This window comes from Salvelinus namaycush, chromosome 18 (genome assembly GCF_016432855.1).
Source record: "Salvelinus namaycush isolate Seneca chromosome 18, SaNama_1.0, whole genome shotgun sequence".
Taxonomy (NCBI): domain Eukaryota; kingdom Metazoa; phylum Chordata; class Actinopteri; order Salmoniformes; family Salmonidae; genus Salvelinus; species Salvelinus namaycush.
Genome location: NC_052324.1, coordinates 26,118,640 through 26,141,652, shown reverse-complemented (window position 1 = coordinate 26,141,652; position 23,013 = coordinate 26,118,640). Strand labels below are relative to the sequence as shown.

The 23,013-nt window shown below is 44.2% G+C and overlaps 1 protein-coding gene across 2 annotated transcripts in view; it reads left to right on the top strand.

The window, feature by feature from the left end:
- Window positions 1-23,013, top strand: part of LOC120063269 (succinyl-CoA:3-ketoacid coenzyme A transferase 1, mitochondrial-like) — a 131,757-nt gene that overhangs the window by 54,997 nt on the left and 53,747 nt on the right. The window contains exons 8-14 of one of the 2 annotated variants that reach the window (XM_039013535.1): window positions 2,203-2,310; window positions 2,686-2,800; window positions 3,038-3,132; window positions 3,728-3,776; window positions 3,901-3,973; window positions 9,134-9,209; window positions 17,493-17,536. In XM_039013535.1, the coding sequence (XP_038869463.1) occupies window positions 2,203-2,310; window positions 2,686-2,800; window positions 3,038-3,132; window positions 3,728-3,776; window positions 3,901-3,973; window positions 9,134-9,209; window positions 17,493-17,525 (549 nt within the window). In that variant the 3' untranslated portion in view covers window positions 17,526-17,536. Of the gene's footprint in view, window positions 1-2,202; window positions 2,311-2,685; window positions 2,801-3,037; window positions 3,133-3,727; window positions 3,777-3,900; window positions 3,974-9,133; window positions 9,210-17,492; window positions 17,537-23,013 lie in introns of those variants that run through there. The other variant, XM_039013534.1, reaches the window with a different exon arrangement.

Below are 23,013 nucleotides of genomic sequence, written 5' to 3'. Positions count from 1 at the left end.
AAGAAGCCACTACTCCAAAACAGCCATAAAAAAGCCAGACTATGGTTTGCAACTGCACACGGGAACAAAGATCATACTTTTTGGAGAAATGTCCTCTGGTCTGATGAAACAATATAGAACTGTTTGGCCATAATGACCATCGTTATGTTTGGAGGAAAAAGGGGGAGGCTTGCAAGCCGAAGAACACCATCCCAACCGTGAAGCACAGGGTGGCAGCATCATGTTGTGGGTGTGCTTTGCTGCAGGAGGGGCTGGTGCACTTCACAAAATAGATGGCTTCATGAGGAAGGAAAATTGTGTGGATATATTGAGGCAACATCTCAAGACATCAGTCAGGAAGTTAAAGCTTGGTCGCAAATGGGTCTTCCAAATGGACAATGACCCCACGCATAATCCAACGTTGTGGCAAAATGGTTTAAGGACAACAAAGTCAAGGTATTGGAGTGGACATCACAAAGTCCTGACCTCAATCCTATAGAACATTTGTGGGCAGAACTGAAAAAGCGTGTGCGAGCAAGGAGGCCTACAAACCTGACTCAGTTACAGCAGCTCTGTCAGGAGGAATGGGCCAAAATTCACCCAACTTGTTGTGGGAAGCTTGTGGAAGGCTACCTGAAACGTTTGACCAAGTTAAACAATTTAAAAGGCAATGCTACCAAAAACTAATTGAGTGTATGCAAACTTCTGACCCACTGGGAATGTGATGAAAGAAATAAAAGCTTAAATAAATAATTTGCTCTACTATTATTCTGACATTTCACATTCTTAAAATAAAGTGGTGATCCTAACTGACCTAAAACAGGGAATTTTTACAAGGAATAAATGTCAGGAATTGTGAAAAACTGAGTTTAAATGTATTTGGCAAAGGTGTATGTAAACTTCTGACTTCAACCGTAGGTGCTGCTGTAGGCCCTCCTTGGTTGGTGACAGAAGCACCAGATCATCAGCAAACAGTAGACATTTGACTTCAGATTCTAGTAGGATGAGTCCGGGTGCTGTACCATCACCATCATATATTCGTTGATATATATGTTAAAAGCGGGTGGTGCTTAAAGGAAGAGAACATTCTCTTACGTTGACTTCACTCTCTTCCTGTGATCAATAGTTATTACCATGAATGTCTTATTAAATCATATAGGGTACATATCTCAGACAGAACTCACCGTCTCATTAAATAACACAGGGGACTGCATCTCAGGCAGAACTCACTCTGGGAGGAATATCTCATTAAATAACATTGTATACATATCTCCGACAGAACTCACTGTCTCATTAAATAACACAGGGGACTGTATCTCAGGCAGAACTCACTGTCTCATTAAATAACACAGGGGACTGTATCTCAGGCAGAACTCACCGTCTCATTAAATAACACAGGGGACTGTATCTCAGGCAGAACTCACTGTCTCATTAAATAACACAGGGGACTGTATCTCAGGCAGAACTCACTGCCTCATTAAATAACACAGGGGACTGCATGTCAGGCAGAACTCACTCTGGGAAGAATTGATTTAGCAGGAAGCTTTCTGAAAATGTTGCTTAGTAATCAGCTTAATTTTGAAGCTTTTTAATGAACTTTGGCTATTATCTTTGGTAGTTGTAATAGCGTCTCTTATGTGGGGTTTAGATTTCTTGCTAAGTGACACAGGAAGTAATGGTGTGTCTATCTGTGTGTTTTGCTCCACATAGTGTCATTCACTGATGGTTGACACTAATGGATTACTGATGATGGTGATGAGGACGATTGAGATGATTCTTGTAACGCCCCTTCCTTAGGCCACACTTGGACCATTCCAAGTCCTTCTGAGAACACAGGGGACATTGGGACAGAGCTTGTAATGTAATACCAGTTTTCTCCTTGTGATGGACAGAACCTCCTCCCCATCTTCCATCCCCTCTGATCCCAGGATCAGGCCCTCTCCTCTGGTCTCGACTTCTCTAAAGAACCCTACGCCCAGCTGAGGCATGGAGGCAGCTTACACCAGGCCTGGTGGTTGTCAAAGCTATAGGGAAATGAATACAGTGTGGTTCCTGCTCCCTGTTGACAGATGGGAGGAGGAGAAAAGAAATGGTGAACGTTGTATTTTATAAATGTGAACGGATCAAAGTGGGTGGGTACAGAGATTGAGGAGTAACCCCGCAGGATCAGTGTTTGGACTGACCAACACTGTTTTTGCTTCATCCCACTCTCCTTCTGTGTAGGTGGAGGAGGTGGTGGACGTGGGGACGTTTTCTGAGGAGGACATCCACATCCCCAGTATCTACATCCACAGGATCATCAAGGGAGACTGCTACGAGAAGAGGATAGAGGTGGGCCTCCAAACACCACAATGGATTCAAACTTAAAGTTGCAAAGTTCTGCTAACTTTCCCAAAATTCCAAGGTTTTACAGAAATCCTGTCTGGAATTCTCCACCCAGGATTTCTGGAAAACATGGGAATTTAAAGTTACTGGTCTTCCTGCAACCCTACTTATACAGTAATACAGTCACTAGTTTGAGTCATAATGGTCCTAGAGGGGGATAGAGAGAGTGCTGATGACATCATCAACTTTGTCCAAATATTACAGGAAGTCATCTATAGTTCATCCCTTCCAGACCCATCAGAGTCCAATAGGGAAGTCTGTGTAATCAATTGGTACTAAGCAGAGAATAATTAATTGACTGTCTCTCTCTACACTCTCCAGAGGCGCACAGTGCAGAAGTCCCTAGCAGAGAAGCCCAAACCAAAGAAGGACTCCGACATCGTACGAGAGCGGATCATTCGCAGAGCAGCCCTGGAGTTTGAGGATGGGATGTATGGTATCCTTGAACATGGAATGGGACTCCATGGAACCAGTCGTCATTGATCTTGTGATATCTGACCAAAAGACAGCTTAATAGTTGAAACAAACTTACCGCTATGAATATCTTTGAGAAACCAAACCTTTCAGCTTACCCAGGCTTTGGCATTTGTAGTGCAGAATTAGAATGAGATCAGGGTACTGTATGTCTGTAATGTATTCTAAGTGTATGTTCTTTAACATGAACCACTGTCAGCTAACCTGGGTATTGGCATCCCCATGCTGGCCAGCAACTTCATCCAACCAGACATCACTGTCCACCTGCAGAGTGAGAACGGCATTCTGGGATTGGTAAAACCCTCATTTGAATCTATGTCATAGTAACACCATAGTAACATGGTTGACAACAGGTGTTGGGACTCACGTTTGAAACGTGCCGGGTTCCTAACAAATCATTGTGGAGATTGCAACCATCTGACGTTTTTTCTCCCATTCATTTTTTTTCCTTCTCATCAATTCTGTTGTCAGAGAAATTAAAGCAGAAATATGCTAATGCTCATTTGTGAAAATGTTCCCCTCAATTATGAGTGTCAGGTTGGGAGATGTGGTGTCAAAAGCTCCCTCAGGCTATAGAGAAACAGGGCCGGTTCCTTTGTTGAAGAGAGATATAAAATAAATGTCTCATCTAATAAGTGTCCTTTGATTGTGTCTGTTGGCCAGGTTTGATGTGTATAGTGATGTGTGTTTTTGTCTATACAGGGCTCATCTGTGAAAGAGACCTTGGTCTCAGCATGGCTCCCTGTCAAAATAAAGGTTGTGAGATCATGCTGGGGCTGAGTGACCACCAGAATCCAAAACTAGTGTGATGAACGTGTGTGTGTAACATCTTTGCGTGATGAATGTGTGTGTGACATCATTGTGTGATGAATGTGTGTGTTTCGTGTAGGGCCCCTACCCCACAGAAGACGAAGTGGATGCTGACCTCATCAACGCCGGTAAGTGAAGATATATATACACACACACACACACACACACACACACACACACACACACACACACACACACACACACACTCTCCTATGTTTACGAGATATGTGGACATTTCCTGTGTGCGTGCAGGTAAAGAAACGGTGACTGTGCTTCCAGGGGCTTCCTACTTCTCCAGTGACGAGTCGTTTGCCATGATCAGAGGGTAAGGACATTGTAACCGTCTTATCTATTCTATTTGTGATCTCACTCATCATGCAGTTTGAAGTGAGTTCACAGAATTTTGCAACCCTATTTGGGCGTTAGACCAGAACTCTAGGGTGCTAGGGTGTTATAACAGAACTCTAGGGTAGGGGTGTTATAACAGAACTCTAGGGGGCTAGGGTGTTATAACAGAACTCTAGGGTAGGGGTGTTATAACAGAACTCTAGGGTTCTAGGGTGTTATAACAGAACTCTAGGGTTCTAGGGTGTTATAACAGAACTCTAGGGTTCTAGGGTGTTATAACAGAACTCTAGGGGGCTAGGGTGTTATAACAGAACTCTAGGGGGCTAGGGGTGTTATAACAGAACTCTAGGGGGCTAGGGGTGTTATAACAGAACTCTAGGGGGCTAGGGTGTTATAACAGAACTCTAGGGGGCTAGGGTGTTATAACAGAACTCTAGGGGGCTAGGGTGTTATAACAGAACTCTAGGGGGCTAGGGGTGTTATAACAGAACTCTAGGGGGCTAGGGTGTTATAACAGAACTCTAGGGGGCTAGGGTGTTATAACAGAACTCTAGGGGGCTAGGGTGTTATAACAGAACTCTAGGGGGCTAGGGTGTTATAACAGAACTCTAGGGGGCTAGGTTGTTATAACAGAACTCTAGGGGGCTAGGGTGTTATAACAGAACTCTAGGGGGCTAGGGGTGTTATAACAGAACTCTAGGGTTCTAGGGTGTTATAACAGAACTCTAGGGTAGGGGTGTTATAACAGAACTCTAGGGTGCTAGGGTGTTATAACAGAACTCTAGGGGGCTAGGGGTGTTATAACAGAACTCTAGGGTGTTATAACAGAACTCTAGGGTAGGGGTGTTATAACAGAACTCTAGGGGGCTAGGGGTGTTATAACAGAACTCTAGGGTGTTATAACAGAACTCTAGGGTAGGGGTGTTATAACAGAACTCTAGGGGGCTAGGGTGTTATAACAGAACTCTAGGGGGCTAGGGTGTTATAACAGAACTCTAGGGGGCTAGGGTGTTATAACAGAACTCTAGGGGGCTAGGTTGTTATAACAGAACTCTAGGGGGCTAGGGTGTTATAACAGAACTCTAGGGGGCTAGGGTGTTATAACAGAACTCTAGGGGGCTAGGGGTGTTATAACAGAACTCTAGGGTTCTAGGGTGTTATAACAGAACTCTAGGGTAGGGGTGTTATAACAGAACTCTAGGGTGCTAGGGTGTTATAACAGAACTCTAGGGGGCTAGGGGTGTTATAACAGAACTCTAGGGTGTTATAACAGAACTCTAGGGTAGGGGTGTTATAACAGAACTCTAGGGGGCTAGGGGTGTTATAACAGAACTCTAGGGTGTTATAACAGAACTCTAGGGTAGGGGTGTTATAACAGAACTCTAGGGGGCTAGGGGTGTTATAACAGAACTCTAGGGGGCTAGGGTGTTATAACAGAACTCTAGGGTAGGGGTGTTATAACAGAACTCTAGGGGGCTAGGGGTGTTATAACAGAACTCTAGGGGGCTAGGGTGTTATAACAGAACTCTAGGGGGCTAGGGTGTTATAACAGAACTCTAGGGTGCTAGGGTGTTATAACAGAACTCTAGGGGGCTAGGGGTGTTATAACAGAACTCTAGGGTGTTATAACAGAACTCTAGGGTAGGGGTGTTATAACAGAACTCTAGGGGGCTAGGGGTGTTATAACAGAACTCTAGGGTGTTATAACAGAACTCTAGGGTAGGGGTGTTATAACAGAACTCTAGGGGGCTAGGGGTGTTATAACAGAACTCTAGGGGGCTAGGGTGTTATAACAGAACTCTAGGGTAGGGGTGTTATAACAGAACTCTAGGGGGCTAGGGGTGTTATAACAGAACTCTAGGGGGCTAGGGGTGTTATAACAGAACTCTAGGGGGCTCTGGTGTTATAACAGAACTCTAGGGTAGGGGTGTTATAACAGAACTCTAGGGGGCTAGGGGTGTTATAACAGAACTCTAGGGTAGGGGTGTTATAACAGAACTCTAGGGGGCTAGGGGTGTTATAACAGAACTCTAGGGGGCTAGGGTGTTATAACAGAACTCTAGGGGGCTAGGGGTGTTATAACAGAACTCTAGGGGGCTAGGGTGTTATAACAGAACTCTAGGGGGCTAGGGTGTTATAACAGAACTCTAGGGGGCTAGGGTGTTATAACAGAACTCTAGGGGGCTAGGGTGTTATAACAGAACTCTAGGGGGCTAGGGTGTTATAACAGAACTCTAGGGGGCTAGGGTGTTATAACAGAACTCTAGGGGGCTAGGGTGTTATAATAGAACTCTAGGGGGCTAGGGTGTTATAATAGAACTCTAGGGGGCTAGGGGTGTTATAACAGAACTCTAGGGGGCTAGGGGTGTTATAACAGAACTCTAGGGTTCTAGGGGTGTTATAACAGAACTCTAGGGGGCTAGGGGTGTTATAACAGAACTCTAGGGGGCTAGGGGTGTTATAACAGAACTCTAGGGTGCTAAGGTGTTATAACAGAACTCTAGGGGGCTAGGGGTGTTATAACAGAACTCTAGGGGGCTAGGGTGTTATAACAGAACTCTAGGGGGCTAGGGTGTTATAACAGAACTCTAGGGGGCTAGGGTGTTATAACAGAACTCTAGGGGGCTAGGGTGTTATAACAGAACTCTAGGGGGTTAGGGTGTTATAACAGAACTCTAGGGGGCTAGGGTGTTATAACAGAACTCTAGGGGGCTAGGGGTGTTATAACAGAACTCTAGGGGGCTAGGGGTGTTATAACAGAACTCTAGGGGGCTAGGGGTGTTATAACAGAACTCTAGGGGGCTAGGGGTGTTATAACAGAACTCTAGGGGGCTAGGGTGTTATAACAGAACTCTAGGGGGCTAGGGTGTTATAACAGAACTCTAGGGGGCTAGGGTGTTATAACAGAACTCTAGGGTAGGGGTGTTATAACAGAACTCTAGGGGGCTGGGGTGTTATAACAGAACTCTAGGGGGCTAGGGTGTTATAACAGAACTCTAGGGGGCTAGGGTGTTAACAGAACTCTAGGGGGCTAGGGTGTTATAATAGAACTCTAGGGGGCTAGGGTGTTATAATAGAACTCTAGGGGGCTAGGGGTGTTATAACAGAACTCTAGGGTAGGGGTGTTATAACAGAACTCTAGGGTAGGGGTGTTATAACAGAACTCTAGGGTAGGGGTGTTATAACAGAACTCTAGGGTAGGGGTCTTATAACAGAACTCTAGGGGGCTAGGGTGTTATAACAGAACTCTAGGGGGCTAGGGTGTTATAACAGAACTCTAGGGTAGGGGTGTTATAACAGAACTCTAGGGGGCTAGGGTGTTATAACAGAACTCTAGGGTAGGGGTCTTATAACAGAACTCTAGGGTAGGGGTGTTATAACAGAACTCTAGGGGGCTAGGGGTGTTATAACAGAACTCTAGGGGGCTAGGGTGTTATAACAGAACTCTAGGGGGCTAGGGGTGTTATAACAGAACTCTAGGGGGCTAGGGTGTTATAACAGAACTCTAGGGGGCTAGGGGTGTTATAACAGAACTCTAGGGGGCTAGGGTGTTATAACAGAAGTCTAGGGGGCTAGGGTGTTATAACAGAACTCTAGGGGGCTAGGGTGTTATAACAGAACTCTAGGGGGCTAGGGTGTTATAACAGAACTCTAGGGGGCTATGGGGTGTTATAACAGAACTCTAGGGGGCTAGGGGTGTTATAACAGAACTCTAGGGGGCTAGGGGTGTTATAACAGAACTCTAGGGGGCTAGGGGTGTTATAACAGAACTCTAGGGGGCTAGGGGTGTTATAACAGAACTCTAGGGGGCTAGGGGTGTTATAACAGAACTCTAGGGTAGTTATAACAGAACTCTAGGGTAGGGGTCTTATAACAGAACTCTATGGGGCTAGGGTGTTATAACAGAACTCTATGGTAGGGGTGTTATAACAGAACTCTAGGGGGCTAGGGGTGTTATAACAGAACTCTAGGGTAGGGGTGTTATAACGCCACCCTGTAGAGATAGGTCACCCTGTAGATAGGTCACCCTGTAGATAGGTCACCCTGTAGAGGTAGATCTCCCTGTACACACACACCTCATAGGGATTAATTGCACTGTAGTGTATACTCTGATCTAACAAGGTCTGTAGGTGTGCGTGTGTCCTCCCCTTCCACTGACCGATGCAGGTACACACACACACCAGAGTATATGAGCGGAGTTGAGCAGTTGGAAATCCCACTCATCGCTCACTGAGCGGTCTTTGCACATCGCTCCAGCAGTCAACATTCTTTCCCCCAATAAAAATCGCTCTGTGCTCACAGGGAATAAAACTGCTGCTCCAAATTCGCTCCATTCATTTTTTTGTTTGTTTGTAAAGATAATTTAACAAACACCCCATCTACTTTTGTGACTATGTACCATTTATTTTTGAAGCAGGCTATCGTAAGAGGCTTCAACATTTCAACAACATGTCGTAGGCTACTGAACAAGGACCTACCTAGTTGATAAGCTGTGGCCACTGTGTTAAAAAACAACAGGCTTTTTCTATTGATGATCAGGTGCTTCAGTTGGAACTGGATCTTCTGCGCTCACATTTTACAGAATAGGAATGAAAAGAACAGTGATGAAGGAAATGGGTGGATTCCAATCAAGTTATAGAAACAAGGCACTGCATCTCAATGCTAGTGGCGTCACTACAGACCCTGGTTAGTTCCCGGGCTGTATCACAACTGGACGTGATTGGGAGTCCCATAGGGCGGTGCACAATTGGCCCAGTGTCATCCGGATTAGGGGAGGGTTTTTTGACTGACTTGCCTAGTTAAATAAACGTTAAATAAAAAATGTAATCAATGAAAATGCATCTACTACCATACCCCGTTCAAAGGCACTGAAATCTTTTGTCTTGCCCATTCATCCTCTGAATGGCACACATACACAATCCATGTCTCAAGGCCTAAAAATCCTTTAACCTGTTTCCTCCCCTTCACCTACACCGATTGATTGAATTGGATTTAACAAGTGACATCAATAAGGGATCATATCTTTCACCTGGATTCACCTGGTCAGTCTGTCATGGACAGAGCAGCTATTAATGTTTTGTACTCTCAGTGTACAGTAGATTGATTGATAAGGTGATTGTTTGTCGTCTCTCTGCAGTGGTCACATCAACCTGACGATGCTGGGAGCCATGCAGGTGTCTAAGACGGGAGACCTGGCCAACTGGATGATCCCGGTACGAGCATCACCATAGTTACTCTCTGTCAGTGTTTCCCCTAGCATTACTTTAGCAGGACGGGCCCCGCTGGGTATCTCTGTTACCCCTGCCTGCAAATGTTGCCCTCTATTTTATTTATTATTATTTCTTTTTTTCACCTTTATTTAACCAGGTAGGCTAGTTGAGAACAAGTTCTCATTTGCAACTGCGACCTGGCCAAGATAAAGCATAGCAGTATTGGTCTCAATAGAACATGGTTGTTTGCTCAATCAATCAGATGTATTTCATAAAGCTTTTTTTACATCAGCAGTTGCCACAAAGTGCTTATACAGATACCCAGCCTAAAACCCCAAACAGCAAGCAATGCAGATGTAGAAGCACGGTGGCTAGGAAAAACTCCATAGAAAGGCTGGAACCTAGGAAGAAATCTAGAGAGGAACCAGGCTCTGAGGGGTGGCCAGTCCTTTTCTGGCTGTGCTGGGTAAGGGGAACCAGGCTCTGAGGGGTTACCCTGTCCCTTGCTCCTTACCCTGTCCCTTGCTCCTTACCCTGTTCCTTACCCTGTCCCTTGCTCCTTACCCTGCCCCTCACCTTGTCCCTTGCTCCTTGCTCTGTCGCTTGCTCCTTACCCTGTCCCTTGCCCCTTACCCTGTCCCTTGCCCCTTACCCTGTCCCTTGCCCCTTACCCTGTCCCTTGCCCCTTACCCTGTCCCTTGCTCCTTACTCTGTCCCTTGCTCCTTAACCTGCCCCTCACCTTGTCCCTTGCTCTTTACCCTGTCCCTTGCCCCTTACCCTGTCCCTTGCTCCTTACTCTGTCCCTGCCCCTCACCTTGTCCCTTGCTCCTTACCCTGTTCCTTACCCTGTCCCTTGCTCCTTACCCTGCCCCTCACCTTGTCCCTTGCTCCTTACTCTGTCCCTTGCCCCTTACCCTGTCCCTTGCCCCTTACTCTGTCCATTGCTCCATACTCTGTCCCTGGCTCCTTACCCTTTCCCTTGCTCCTTACCCTGTCCCTTGCTCCTTACCCTGTCCCTTGCTCCTTACCCTGTCCCTTGCTCCTTACCCTGTCCCTTGCTCCTTACCCTGTCCCTTGCTCCTTACCCTGTCCCTTGCTCCTTACCCTGCCCCTCACCTTGTCCCTTGCTCCTTACTCTGTCCCTTGCCCCTTACCCTGTCCCTTTCCCCTTACCCTGTCCCTTGCTCCTTACCCTGTCCCTTGCCCCTTACCCTGTCCCTTGCCCCTTACCCTGTCCCTTGCTCCTTACTCTGTCCCTTGCTCCTTACCCTGCCCCTCACCTTGTCCCTTGCTCTTTACCCTGTCCCTTGCCCCTTACCCTGTCCCTTGCTCCTTACTTTGTCCCTTGCTCCTTACCCTGCCCCTCACCTTGTCCCTTGCTCCTTACCCTGTTCCTTACCCTGTCCCTTGCTCCTTACTCTGTCCCTTGCTCCTTACCCTGCCCCTCACCTTGTCCCTTGCTCCTTACTCTGTCCCTTGCCCCTTACCCTGTCCCTTGCCCCTTACTCTGTCCCTTGCTCCTTACTCTGTCCCTTGCTCCTAACCCTTTCCCTTGCTCCTTACCCTGTCCCTTGCTCCTTACCCTGTCCCTTGCTCCTTACCCTGTCCCTTGCTCCTTACCCTGTCCCTTGCTCCTTACCCTGTCCCTTGCTCCTTACCCTGTCCCTTGCTCCTTACTCTGTCCCTTGCTCCTTACCCTGTCCCTTGCTCCTTACTCTGTCCCTTGCTCCTTACCCTGTCCCTTACCCTGTCCCTTGCTCCTTACCCTGTCCCTTACCCTGTCCCTTGCTCCTTACCCTGTCCCTCACCTTGTCCCTTGCCCCTTACCCTGTCCCTTGCTCCTTACCCTGTCCCTTGCTCCTTACCCTGTCCCTTACCCTGCCCCTTACCCTGTCCCTTGCTCCTTACTCTGTCCCTTGCTCCTTACCTTGCCCCTTACCCTGTCCCTTGCTCCTTACCCTGCCCCTCACCTTGTCCCTTGCGTGTTACCCTGTCCCTTGCTCCTTACCCTGGACTTTACCCTGTCCCTTGCTCCTTAACCTGTCCCTGACCCTGTCCCTTACCCTGTCCCTTGCTCCTTACCCTGTCCCTTGCTCCTTACCCTGTCCCTTACCCTGTCCCTTACCCTGTCCCTTGCTCCTTACCCTGCCCCTCACCTTGTCCCTTGCGTGTTACCCTGTCCCTTGCTCCTTACCCTGCACTTTACCCTGTCCCTTGCTCCTTAACCTGTCCCTTACCCTGCCCCTTGCCCCTTACCCCTGTCTCTTACACTGGTCCTTACCCTGTCTCTTGCCCCTTGGTCTGTAGTTATGACCTGTATTATAGCAATGGGGAGCTGTAATGTAGTGATTGCTCAGTAGGTTACAGTTATTACCTGAGGCCTCAGCAGGTCAACGGGCTGTACCCACTTCCAGACCCTCAGCCAACAAGGTCAAGCAGCAGAGCACAGACAGGCAGACAGGTATGATGGAGGTTAGCCATTAGACACACTGCGCCTGATGCAGGGAGGCCTAGCAACACCATCCACAGAGCTACCGGAAGCTGGAGAGGCTGACGGCAGGAACACGCTCAACACAAAATGCACATTGGGCATGGTTTGCTTTTGTTTATGTTCAACTGTTGAGTATGTTCTTGTCTTAATAATAAGAGAGGTAGAGGGGATAGGCAGATAGACAGGCATGCAGACAGATAGAGGGCTGGGAACTATAAACCCTTGGCAAAATACCAGATTTGGGTGTAGAATGGTCAAATGACACAGATTAAGCCCAATCCTAGACTAAAAAGCAACATTTTAGTAACATGCTTTTTTGTCCAGGACCAGGCTTAAAGGGATACTTTGGGATTTTGTCAATGAGACCCTTTATCTATGTAACGCAATGATTGGAAGTCTATGGAATACCAGCAGAGCCTATACACTTCCAGTCATTATGCTAACGCTAGTTAGCAATTGCGCTTGCACTAGTTCGCAACTTCCTTTAAACTGCACACAGAGCGAAAACTGGTATCCATGAGTTCATCTGACTCTGGGGAAGTAGATAAAGGCCCTCATTGCTAAATTCCTGAAGTATCCAGTTAATCTGTGTCCTGGAAACTGGACCTGAGTGTATTATACCGTTATTCATCAGCTCTCTTAGCTTTCCATTAGCCCTTTTTGTCTTTGGTAATTGATAATTAGCTGCTAACTTGATTAACTGTGTTGTTTGACTTATTTGTCTTAATGGTATTGATACAAAAGGCACTGGATGAGCTTGCTCAGTAAGGACTCTGTCTGACAGTAACACAACAGAGCTACATACACTACCGGTCAAACGTTTTAGAACACCTACTCATTCAAGGGTTTTTCTTAATTTTTTACTATTTTCTACATTGTAGAGTAATAGTGAAGACATCCGAACTATGAAATAACACATATAGAATCATGTAGTAACCAATAAAGTGTTAAACAAATCAACATATATTTTATATTTGAGTTTCTTCAAATAGCCACCCTTTGCCTGGATGACAGCTTTGCACACTCTGGGCATTTTCTCAACCAGCTTCACCTGGAATGCTTATCCAACAGTCTTGAAGGAGTTCCCACCTATGCTGAGCACTTGTTGGCTGCGTTTCCTTCACTCTGGGGTTTAACTCATCTCAAACCATCTCAATTTGGTTGAGGTCTGGTGATTGTGGAGGTCAGGTCATCTGATGCAGCACTCCATCATTCTCCTTCTTGGTAAAATAGCCCTTACACAGCCTGGAGGCGTGGTGGGTCATTGTCCTGTTGAAAAACAAATGACAGTCCCACTAAGCCCAAACCAGATGGGATGGTGTATCACTGCAGAATGCTGTGGTAGCCATGCTGGTTAAGTGTGCCTTGAATTCTAAATAAATCACAGACAGTGTAACCAGCAAAGCACACCCACACCATAATACCTCCTCCTCCATGCTTTACGGTAGGAAATACACATGCGGAGATCATCCGTTCACCCACACCGCGTCTCATAAAGACATGGCGTTGGAACCAAAAATCTCCAATTTGGACTCCAGACCAAAGGACAAATGTCCACAAGTCTAATGTCCGTTGCTCATGTTTCTTGGCCCAAGCAAGTCTCTTCTTCTTATTGGTGTCCTTTAGTAGTGGTTTCTTTTCAGCAATTCAACCATGAAGGCCTGATTCACGCAGTATCCTCTGAACAGTTGATGTTGAGATGTGTCTGTTACTTGAACTCTGTGAAGGATTTATTTGGGCTGCATTTTCTGAGGGTAACTCTAATGAACATATACTCTGCAGCAGAGGTAACTTTGGGTCTTCCTTTCCTGTGGCGGTCCTCATGAGAGCCAGTTTCATCATAGCGCTTGATGGTTTTTGCGACTGTACTTGAAGAAACGTTCAAAGTTTTTGAAACTTTGTGCATTGATGGACTGTCATTTCTCTTTGCTTATTTGAGCTGTTCTTGCCATAATATGGACTTGGTATTTTACCAAATAGGGCTATCTTCTGTATACCCCCCTTCCTTGTCACAAGACAACTGATTGGCTCAAACGCATTAAGAAGGAAAGAAATTCCACAAATTAACCTTTAACTAGGCACACCTGTTAATTGAAATGCATTCCAGGTGTGCAAAGCTGTCACCAAGGCAAAGGGTGGCTATTTGAAGACTTTCAACTATAAAATATATTTTGATTTGGTAACACTTTTTTGGTTACTACATGATTCCATATCTGTTATTTCATAGTTTTGATGTCTTCACTATTATTCTACAATGTAGGGAATACTAAAAATTAGGAAAAACCCTTGAATGAGGAGGTGTTCTAAAACTTTTGACCGGTAGTGTATACCTTCATCTCGTTTTAATCTTCATTATGTGGAACCCTGAGAGGATCGAGGGGAGAATTATGTTTTCCCCCTGCAATTATTACAATGATTCAATATCTAAAGATGGGTGCAAAGCATGAAATTGAAAACGGTTTACGTAGGAGTCGCGGATGCGCCGCATTGCTGCGATAATGTTGATTATGGATGCTTTTTATAACCGAAATGCAGATGAACATTTTACTGTCCAGGGCTTTCGAAAGCTCTTACAAGTGATTACTGTCAATCTCCTGCTGAGCCAGAGGCTGGCGGAGTAACAACCCATGTAGAGATAACACAGATCATCACATTCTGGACGTTAGGTTGTAGCTAGACATGTTTTTGTGCATATGTTGATGTAATTTATGTGTTTCTAACATGATTATAAGATTGGGATTGGGAGATGCTTCAATATTGTATTATGAATTTGCCTATCTGAACTGAAGAAGAAAAACAGTAAAGTGCCTTCAGAAAGTATTCGCACCCCTTTTTCCATATTTTGTTGTTACAGCCTGAATTTAAAATGTGTTAGATTAAGATTTTAAAATCAAATCAAATTGTATTGGTCACATACATATGGTTAGCAGATGTTATTGCGAGTGTAGCAAAATGCTTGTGCTTCTAGTTCTGACAGTGCAGCAAACAAGTAATCTAACAATTCCACAAAAACGACCTAATACACACAAATCTAAGTAAAGGGATGGAATAAGAATATTTACATATCAATATATGGATGAGCCATGACAGACCTGCATAGACGAGATGCAATAGATGGTATAAAATACAGTATCTGGGATGAGTAGTGCAAGATATGTAAACCTCATTATTAAAGTGCCATTAATACTGTGACTAGTGATCCATTTGTTAGAGTGGCCAATGATTTTTTTCTGTCACTGATCTACACATACCCCATAATGTCAAATTGGAATTATGTAATACATTATTTTTATATGTATATATAGATACAGTACCAGTCAAAGTTTGGACACACTTACTCATTCCAGGATTATCTTTATTTTTTACTATTTCCTACATTGTAGAACAATAGTGAAGACATCACAACTATGAAATAACACATATGGAATCATGTAGTAACCAAAAAAGTGTTTAACAAATCAAAATATATTTTAAATTTTAGATTCTTCAGTAGCCACCCTTTGCCTTGATGACAGCTTTGCTTTGCACACTCTTGGCATTCTCTCAACCAGCTTCATGAGGTAGTTACCAGGAATGCATTTCAATTAACTTCTCTAGGGTATGTGGGACGGTAGCGGCTCACCTCGTCAACAGCCAGTGAAACTGCAGGGCGCCAAATTCAAAACCACAGAAATCTCATAATTTAAATTCCTCAAACATACAAGTATTTTACACCATTTTAAAGATACACTTGTTGTAAATCCAGCCACAGTGTCCGATTTCAAAAAGGTTTTACGACGAAAGCACACCAAACGATTATGTTAGGTCAGAGCCAAGTCACAGAAAAAGACAGCCATTTTTCCAGCCAAAGAGAGGAGTAACAAAAAGCAGAAATAGAGATAAAATGAATCACTAACCTTTGATAATCTTCATCAGATGACACTCATAGGACTTCATGTTACACAATACATGTATGATTTGTTCGGTAAAGTTCATATTTATATCCAAAAATCTGAGTTTAGGCGGGACGCTACTGTCTCACTTGGCCAAAAGCTACACTGGTTGTGAATCCAGCCAACATGTCAGAATTCAAAATAGGCTTTTCTGCAAAAGCAAACGATGCTATTATCTGAGGATAGCACCATAGTAAACAAAGAGAAAGAAGCATATTTCAACCCTGCAGGCGCGACACAAAACGCAGAAATAAAAATATAATTCATGCCTTACCTTTGACGGGCTTCTGTTGTTGGCACTCCAATATGTCCCATAAACATCACAAATGGTCCTTTTGTTCGATTAATTCCGTCGATATATATCCAAAATGTCCATTTATTTTGCGCGTTTGATCCAGAAAAACACCGGTTCCAACTTGTGAAACGTGACTACAAAATATCTCGAAGGTTACCTGTAAACTTTGCCAAAACATTTCAAACTACTTTTGTAATACAACTTTAGGTATATTTTAACGTAAATAATTGATCAAATTGAAGACGGAATGATCTGTGTTCAATACAGGATTAAAACAAACTGTAGCTAGCTTTCTGATCACGCGCCTCTAACAAACAGGACACTTCAAGTGACCCTCGTTCAAGATGGCCGTACTTCTTCATTACACAAAGGAAAAAACCTCAACCAATTTCTAAAGACTGTTGACATCCAGTGGAAGCGGTAGGAACTGCAAGAAGGTCCCTTAGAAATCTGGATTCCGAATGAAATCCCATTGAAAAGAGTGACCTAAAAAAAAAAAAGATCTGAATGGTTTGTCCTCGGGGTTTCGCCTGCTAAATAAGTTCTGTTATACTCACAGACATGATTCAAACAGTTTTAGAAACTTCAGAGTGTTTTCTATCCAATCAACTAATAATATGCATATCTTATCTTCTGGGGATGAGTAGCTGGCAGTTTAATTTGGGCATGCTTTTCATCCAAAATTCCGAATGCTGCCCCCTACCCTAGAGAAGTTAACAGGTGTGCCTAGTTAAAGGTTAATTTGTGGAATTTCTTTCCTTAATGCGTTTGAGCCAATCAGTTGTGTTGTGACAAGGTAAGGGTGGTATACAGAAGATAGCCCTATTTGGTAAAATACCAAGTCCATATTATGATAAGAACAGTTAAAATAAGCAAAGAGAAACAACAGTCCATCATTACTTTAAGACATGAATGTCAGTCAATCGGGAAAATGTCAAGAACTTTGAAAGTTTCTTCAAGTGCAGTCGCAAAACCATCAAGAGCTATGATGAAACTGGCTCTCATGAGGACCGCCACGGGAATGGAAGACCCAAAGTTACCTCTGCTGCAGAGGATAAGTTCATTAGAGTTACCAGCCTCAGACATTTCAGCCCAAATAAATGCTTCACAGAGTTAAAGTAACAGACGCATCTCAACATCAACTTTTCATAGGAGACTGTGTGAATCAGGCCTTCACTGCTGAATTTCTGCATAGAAACCACTACTAAAGGACACCAATACAAAGAAGAGACTTGCTTGGGCCAAGAAACACGAGTAATGGCATTAGCCTGGTTTAAATCTGTCCTTTGGTCTGATGAGTCCAAATGTCAGATTTTTTGTTCCAACCACCGTGTCTTTGTGAGACGCAGAGTAGGTGAATGGATGATCTCTGCATGTGTGGTTCCCACCGTGAAGCATGGAGGAGGAGGTGTGATGATGTGGGGGTGCTTTGCTGGTGACAGTTTTCAGTGATTCATTTACAATTCTAGGCACACTTATTAACCAGCATGGCTACCACAGCATTCTGCAGTGATACGCCATCCCATCTGGTTTGCGCTTAGTGGGACTGTCATTTGTTTTTCAACAGGACAATGACTCACAACACCTCCAGGCTGTGTAAGGGCTATTTGACCAAGAAGGAGAGTGATGGATTGCTGCATCAGATGACCTGACCTCCACAATCACCTGACCTCAACCCAATTGAGATGGTTTGGGATGAGTTGGACCGCAGAGTGAAGGAAAAGCAGCCAACAAGTGCTCAGCATATGTGGGAACATTCCAGGTGAAGCTGGTTGAGAGAAAGCCAAGAGTGTGCAAAGCTGTCATCAGGGCAAAGGGTAGTTACTTAGAAGATTCTAAAATATATGTTGATTTGTTTAACACTTTTTTTGGTTACTACATGTGTTATTTCATAGTTGTGATGTCTTCACGATTATTATACAATGTAGAAAATAGTACAAATAAAGAAAAGCCCTTCAATGAGTAGGTGTGTCCAAACTTTTGACTGGTACTGTATATATGAAAATGAACATGTGAAATCTTTTGCGTATTCAACCCCTTACTTAAGGCACATTTAAATAACTTAAGGAGTACAGAATGTGCTTAACAAATCGTAAATACGTTGCATGAACTCATTCCATGTTCAATAATAGTGTTCAACATGATTTTTGAATGACTACCTCATCTCTGTATCCCACACATAGAGTTATCTGTAAGGTCGGGCAGGGAATTTAAAGGACAGATTCAACGACAAAGACCAGGGAGGTTATCCAATGCCTCTCAAAGAAGGCATACATTGAATATCCCTTTGAGCATGGTGAAGTTATTAATTGCACATTGGATGGTGTGTCAATACACCATCATTACAAAGATACTATTCAGTTGACAGAGAGGAAGGGAACTGCTCAGGGATTTCACCATGAGGCCAAAGGTGATTTTAAATCAGTTACAGAGTTAAATGGCTGTGATAGGAGAAAACTGAGGATGGATCAACAACATTGTAGTTAATCCACAATACTATGACAAATAACAGATTGAAAAGAAGGAATGGTATTATTCCAAAACATGCATCCCGTTTGCAATAATGCACTAAAGTATTAGTGCAAAGAATGTGGCAACAAAATCAACACAACACATCACTGAGTACCACTCCTCATATTTTCAAGAAGAAAAAGGAATAGAGCTAAGCACAGGCAAAGTCCTAGAGGAAAACCTGGTTCAGTCTGCCTTCCAACACACACTGGGAGACAAATCCACCTTTCAGCAGGACAATAACCTAAAACGCAAGTCCAAATATACACTGGAGTTACTTACCAAGATGATATTGAATGTTCCTGAGTTTCCTCGTCACTGTTTTGACTTAAATCAGCTTGAAAATATATGCCATGACAGAGCTTGAAGAATTTAAAAAAAGAATAATGGGCAAATATTGTACAATCCAGGTGTGCAAAGCTCGTAGTCTTGCCCTGAAAGACTCGCAGCTGTAATTGCTGCCAAAGGTGATTCTAACCTGTATTAACTCAATGGGTTGAATACTTATCTAATCAAAAAATATAATGACATTTTTTTCTTCCACTGACAGAGTATTTTGTGTAGATAATTGACAATAAAATGACTATTAAATCCATTTAACCCACTTTGTAACAAAATGTGGAAAAGGTAAATGGGTGTGAATACTTCCTGAAGGCACTGTATATGTCACCAAGTGAAAAGAATGTGTGCAATTTAACTATATTTCCTCCTTTCTGAAGTGGAAACGCCTCACAGCCGACCAGAATAGAACAGCCGCCAAGTGTAGGTAGTTTATGATGAATCTGTTGTTCCTTTCTCTCTAAGTGTTTTCATGATAGGGCCTAGTGTGATGTGATGTGTGAGGCTGAGGGAGCAGTGAGTGTGTCTACAGCCAAGGTGCTGTTTAACTCCCAGTGGTGCCTAGCCTGCCTCCTAGCCTGCTTTCTAGCCTGCTTCCTAGCCTGCCTCCTAGCCTGCTTTCCAGCCTGCTTCCTAGGCTGCCTCCTAGCCTGCGTCATGTTCTGAAATTGGGTATCAGGATGCATTCCAAACCCTTTCCTCTGCACTTACTGACTCTCAGACCTGAGAGGCTTGGATACATATAATATAAGGCAAGGTGCTTCTGATTGGTCTAGTTACAATCAGGTGTTGGCTATTAGTACTCAGATAGTAAAAAATAAAGGCTTCAGGTAGCCTAGCGGTTAGAGCGTTAAGCCAGTAACCGAAAGGTCGCTAGTTTGAATCGCTGTGCCCTTGAGCAAAGTACTTAACCCTAATTGCTCCAGGGTTGCCGTTTATAATGGCTGACCCTGGCTGTGAGCGACCACACTGTCCAAGGGCGTCTCAGGGAGAGTTGGATATGCAAAATGCACATTTCCTATTCACACATGTGTATAATACAAACATGTACTGAACATGTGTGAAATAGGACAAATATATGCAACCACCTAATTATTATTATTAAAAACCTGCTCAACCTGTAGGTTTCCAAGACATGAACTGGTCACCACTGGATGTGTAAGCTGTGTAGTTTACACCATATGGCTTATTACCCTACACCAGTGGTTCCCAAACTTTTTACAGTCCCGTACTCCTTCAAACATTCAACCTCCAGCTGCGTACCCCCTCTAGCACCAGGGTCAGCGCGCTCGCAAATGTTGCTTTTTGCCATCATTGGAAGCCTGCCACACACACACTATATGACACATTTATTAAACATAAGAATGAGTGTGAGTTTTTGTCACAACCCGGCTCGTGGGAAGTGACAAAGAGCTATTATAGGACCAGGGCACAAATAATAATAATCAATCATTTTGCTCTTTATTTAGCCATCTTACATATAAAACCTTATTTGTTCATCAAAAATTGTGAATAACTCACCACAGGTTAATGAGAAGGGTGTGCTTGAAAGGATGCACATAACTCTGCAATGTTGGTTTGTATTGGAGAGAGTCTTAAATAATTTTCCACACAGTCTGTATTTACTTTTCATGCTAGTGAGGGCCGAGAATCCACTCTCACATAGGTACGTGGTTGCAAAGAGCATCAGTGTCTTAACAGTGAGATTTGCCAAGGCAAGAAACTCTGAGCGCAGCCCTATCCAGAAATCTGGCAGTTGCTTCTGATTAAATTCAATTTCCACAGAACCGCATGTTGCAATTTCGATGAGACCCTCTTGTTCCGATATAGGTAAGTGGACTGGAGGCAGGGCATGAAAGGGATAACGAATCCAGTTGTTTGTGTTGTCCGTTGCAGGAAAGTACCTGCGTAATTGCTCACCCAACTCACTCCGGTGCTTCGCTATATCACATTTGACATTTTTATTTTTTATTTTATTTCACCTTTATTTAACCAGGTAGGCTAGTTGAGAACAAGTTCTCATTTGCAACTGCGACCTGGCCAAGATAAAGCAAAGCAGTTTGACACATACAACAACACAGAGTTACACATGGAATAAACAAACATACAATCAATAATACAGTAGAAAAGTCTATATACAGTGAGTGCAAATGAGATAGGATAAGAGAGGTAAGGCAATAAATAGGCCATGGTGGCGAAGTAATTACAATATAGCAATTAAACACTGGAATGGTAGAATGTGCAGAAGATGAATGTGCCAGTAGAGATACTGGGGTGCAAGGGAGCAAGATAAATAAATAAATAAATATAGTATGGGGATGAGGTAGATTGGATGGGCTATTTACAGATGAGCTATGTACAGATGCAGTGATCTGTGAGCTGCTCTGACAGCTGGTGCTTAAAGCTAGCGAGGGAGATATGAGTCTCCAGCTTCAGTGATTTTTGCAGTTCGTTCCAGTCATTGGCAGCAGAGAACTGGAAGGAGAGGCGGCCAAAGGAAGGGTGACCGGGGAGATATACCTGCTGGAGCGCGTCCTACGGGTGGGTGCTGCTATGGTGACCAGTGAGCTGAGATAAGGCGGGGCTTTACCTAGCAGAGACTTGTAGATGACCTGGAGCCAGTGGGTTTGGCGACGAATATGAAGCGAGGGCAAGCCAACGAGAGCATACAGGTCGCAGTGGTGGGTAGTATATGGGGCTTTGGTGACAAAACGGATGGCACTGTGATAGACTGCAACCAATTAGTTGAGTAGAGTGTTGGAGGCTATTAGGATGGATGGTCAGTTTTACGAGGGTATGTTTGGCAGCATGAGTGAAGGGTGCTTTGTTGCGAAATAGGAAGCCGATTCTAGATTAAATTTTGGATTGGAGATGTTTAATGTGAGTCTGGAAGGAGAGTTTACAGTCTAACCAGACACCTAGGTATTTGTAGTTGTCCACATATTCTAAGTCAGAACCGTCCAGAGTAGTGATGCTGGACGGGCGGGCAGGTGCGGGCAGCGATCGGTTGAAGAGCATGCATTTAGTTTTACTTGCATTTAAGGGCAGTTGGAGGCCACGGAAGGAGAGTTGTTCAATGGCATTGAATCTCGTCTGGAGGTTAGTTAACACAGTGTCCAAAGAAGGGCCAGAGGTATACAGAATGGTGCCATCTGCGTAGAGGTGGATCAAAGAATCACCAGCAGCAAGAGCGACGTCATTGATGTATACAGAGAAGAGTCTGCCTGAGAATTTAACCCTGTGGCACCCCCATAGAGACTGCCAGGGGTCCTGACAACAGGCCCTCCGATTTGACACACTGAACTCTATCTGAGAAGTAGTTGGTGAACCAGACGAGGCAATAATTTCAGAAACCAAGGCTGTTGAGTCTGCCAATAAGAATGTTGTGATTGACAGAGTCGAAAACCTTGGCCAGGTTGATGAATACGGCTGCACAGTAATGTCTCTTATCGATGGCGGTTATGATATCGTTTAGGACCTTGAGCTTGGCTGAGGTGCACCCATGACCAGCTCTGAAACCCGATTGCATAGCGGAGAAGGTACGGTGGGATTCAAAATGGTCGGTAATCTGTTTGTTAACTTGGCTTTCGAAGATCTTAGAAAGGCAGGGTAGAATAGATATAGGTCTGTAGCAGTTTGGGTCTAGAGTGTCTCCCCCTTTGAAGAGGGGAATGACCGCGGCAGCTTTCCAATCTATGGGAATCTCAGACGATTCGAAAGATAGGTTGAACAGGCTAGTATTAGGGGTTGCAACAATTTCGGTAGATCATTTTAGGAAGAGAGGGTCCAGATTGTCTCGCCCGGCTGATTTGTAGGGGTCCAGATTTTGCAGCTCTTTCAGAACATCAGCTATCTGGATTTGGGAGAAGGAGAAGTGGGGGAGGTTTTGGGCGAGTTGCTGTGGGGGGTGGAGGGCTGTTGATCGGGGTAGGGGTAGCCAGGTGGAAAGCATGGCCAGCCGTAGAAAAATGCTTTATTGAAATTCTCAATTATAGTGGATTTATCGGTGGTGACATTGTTTCCTAGCCTCAGTGCAGTGGGCAGCTGGGAGAAGGTGCTCTTGTTCTCCATGGACTTTACATTGTCCCAGACCTTTTTGAGTTTGTGCTACATAATGCAAATTTCTGCTTGAAAAAGCTAGCCTTAGCTTTCCTAACTGCCTGTGTATATTTGTTCCTAACTTCCCTGAAAAGTTGCATATCACGGGGGCAGTTCAATGCTAATGCAGAACGCCACAT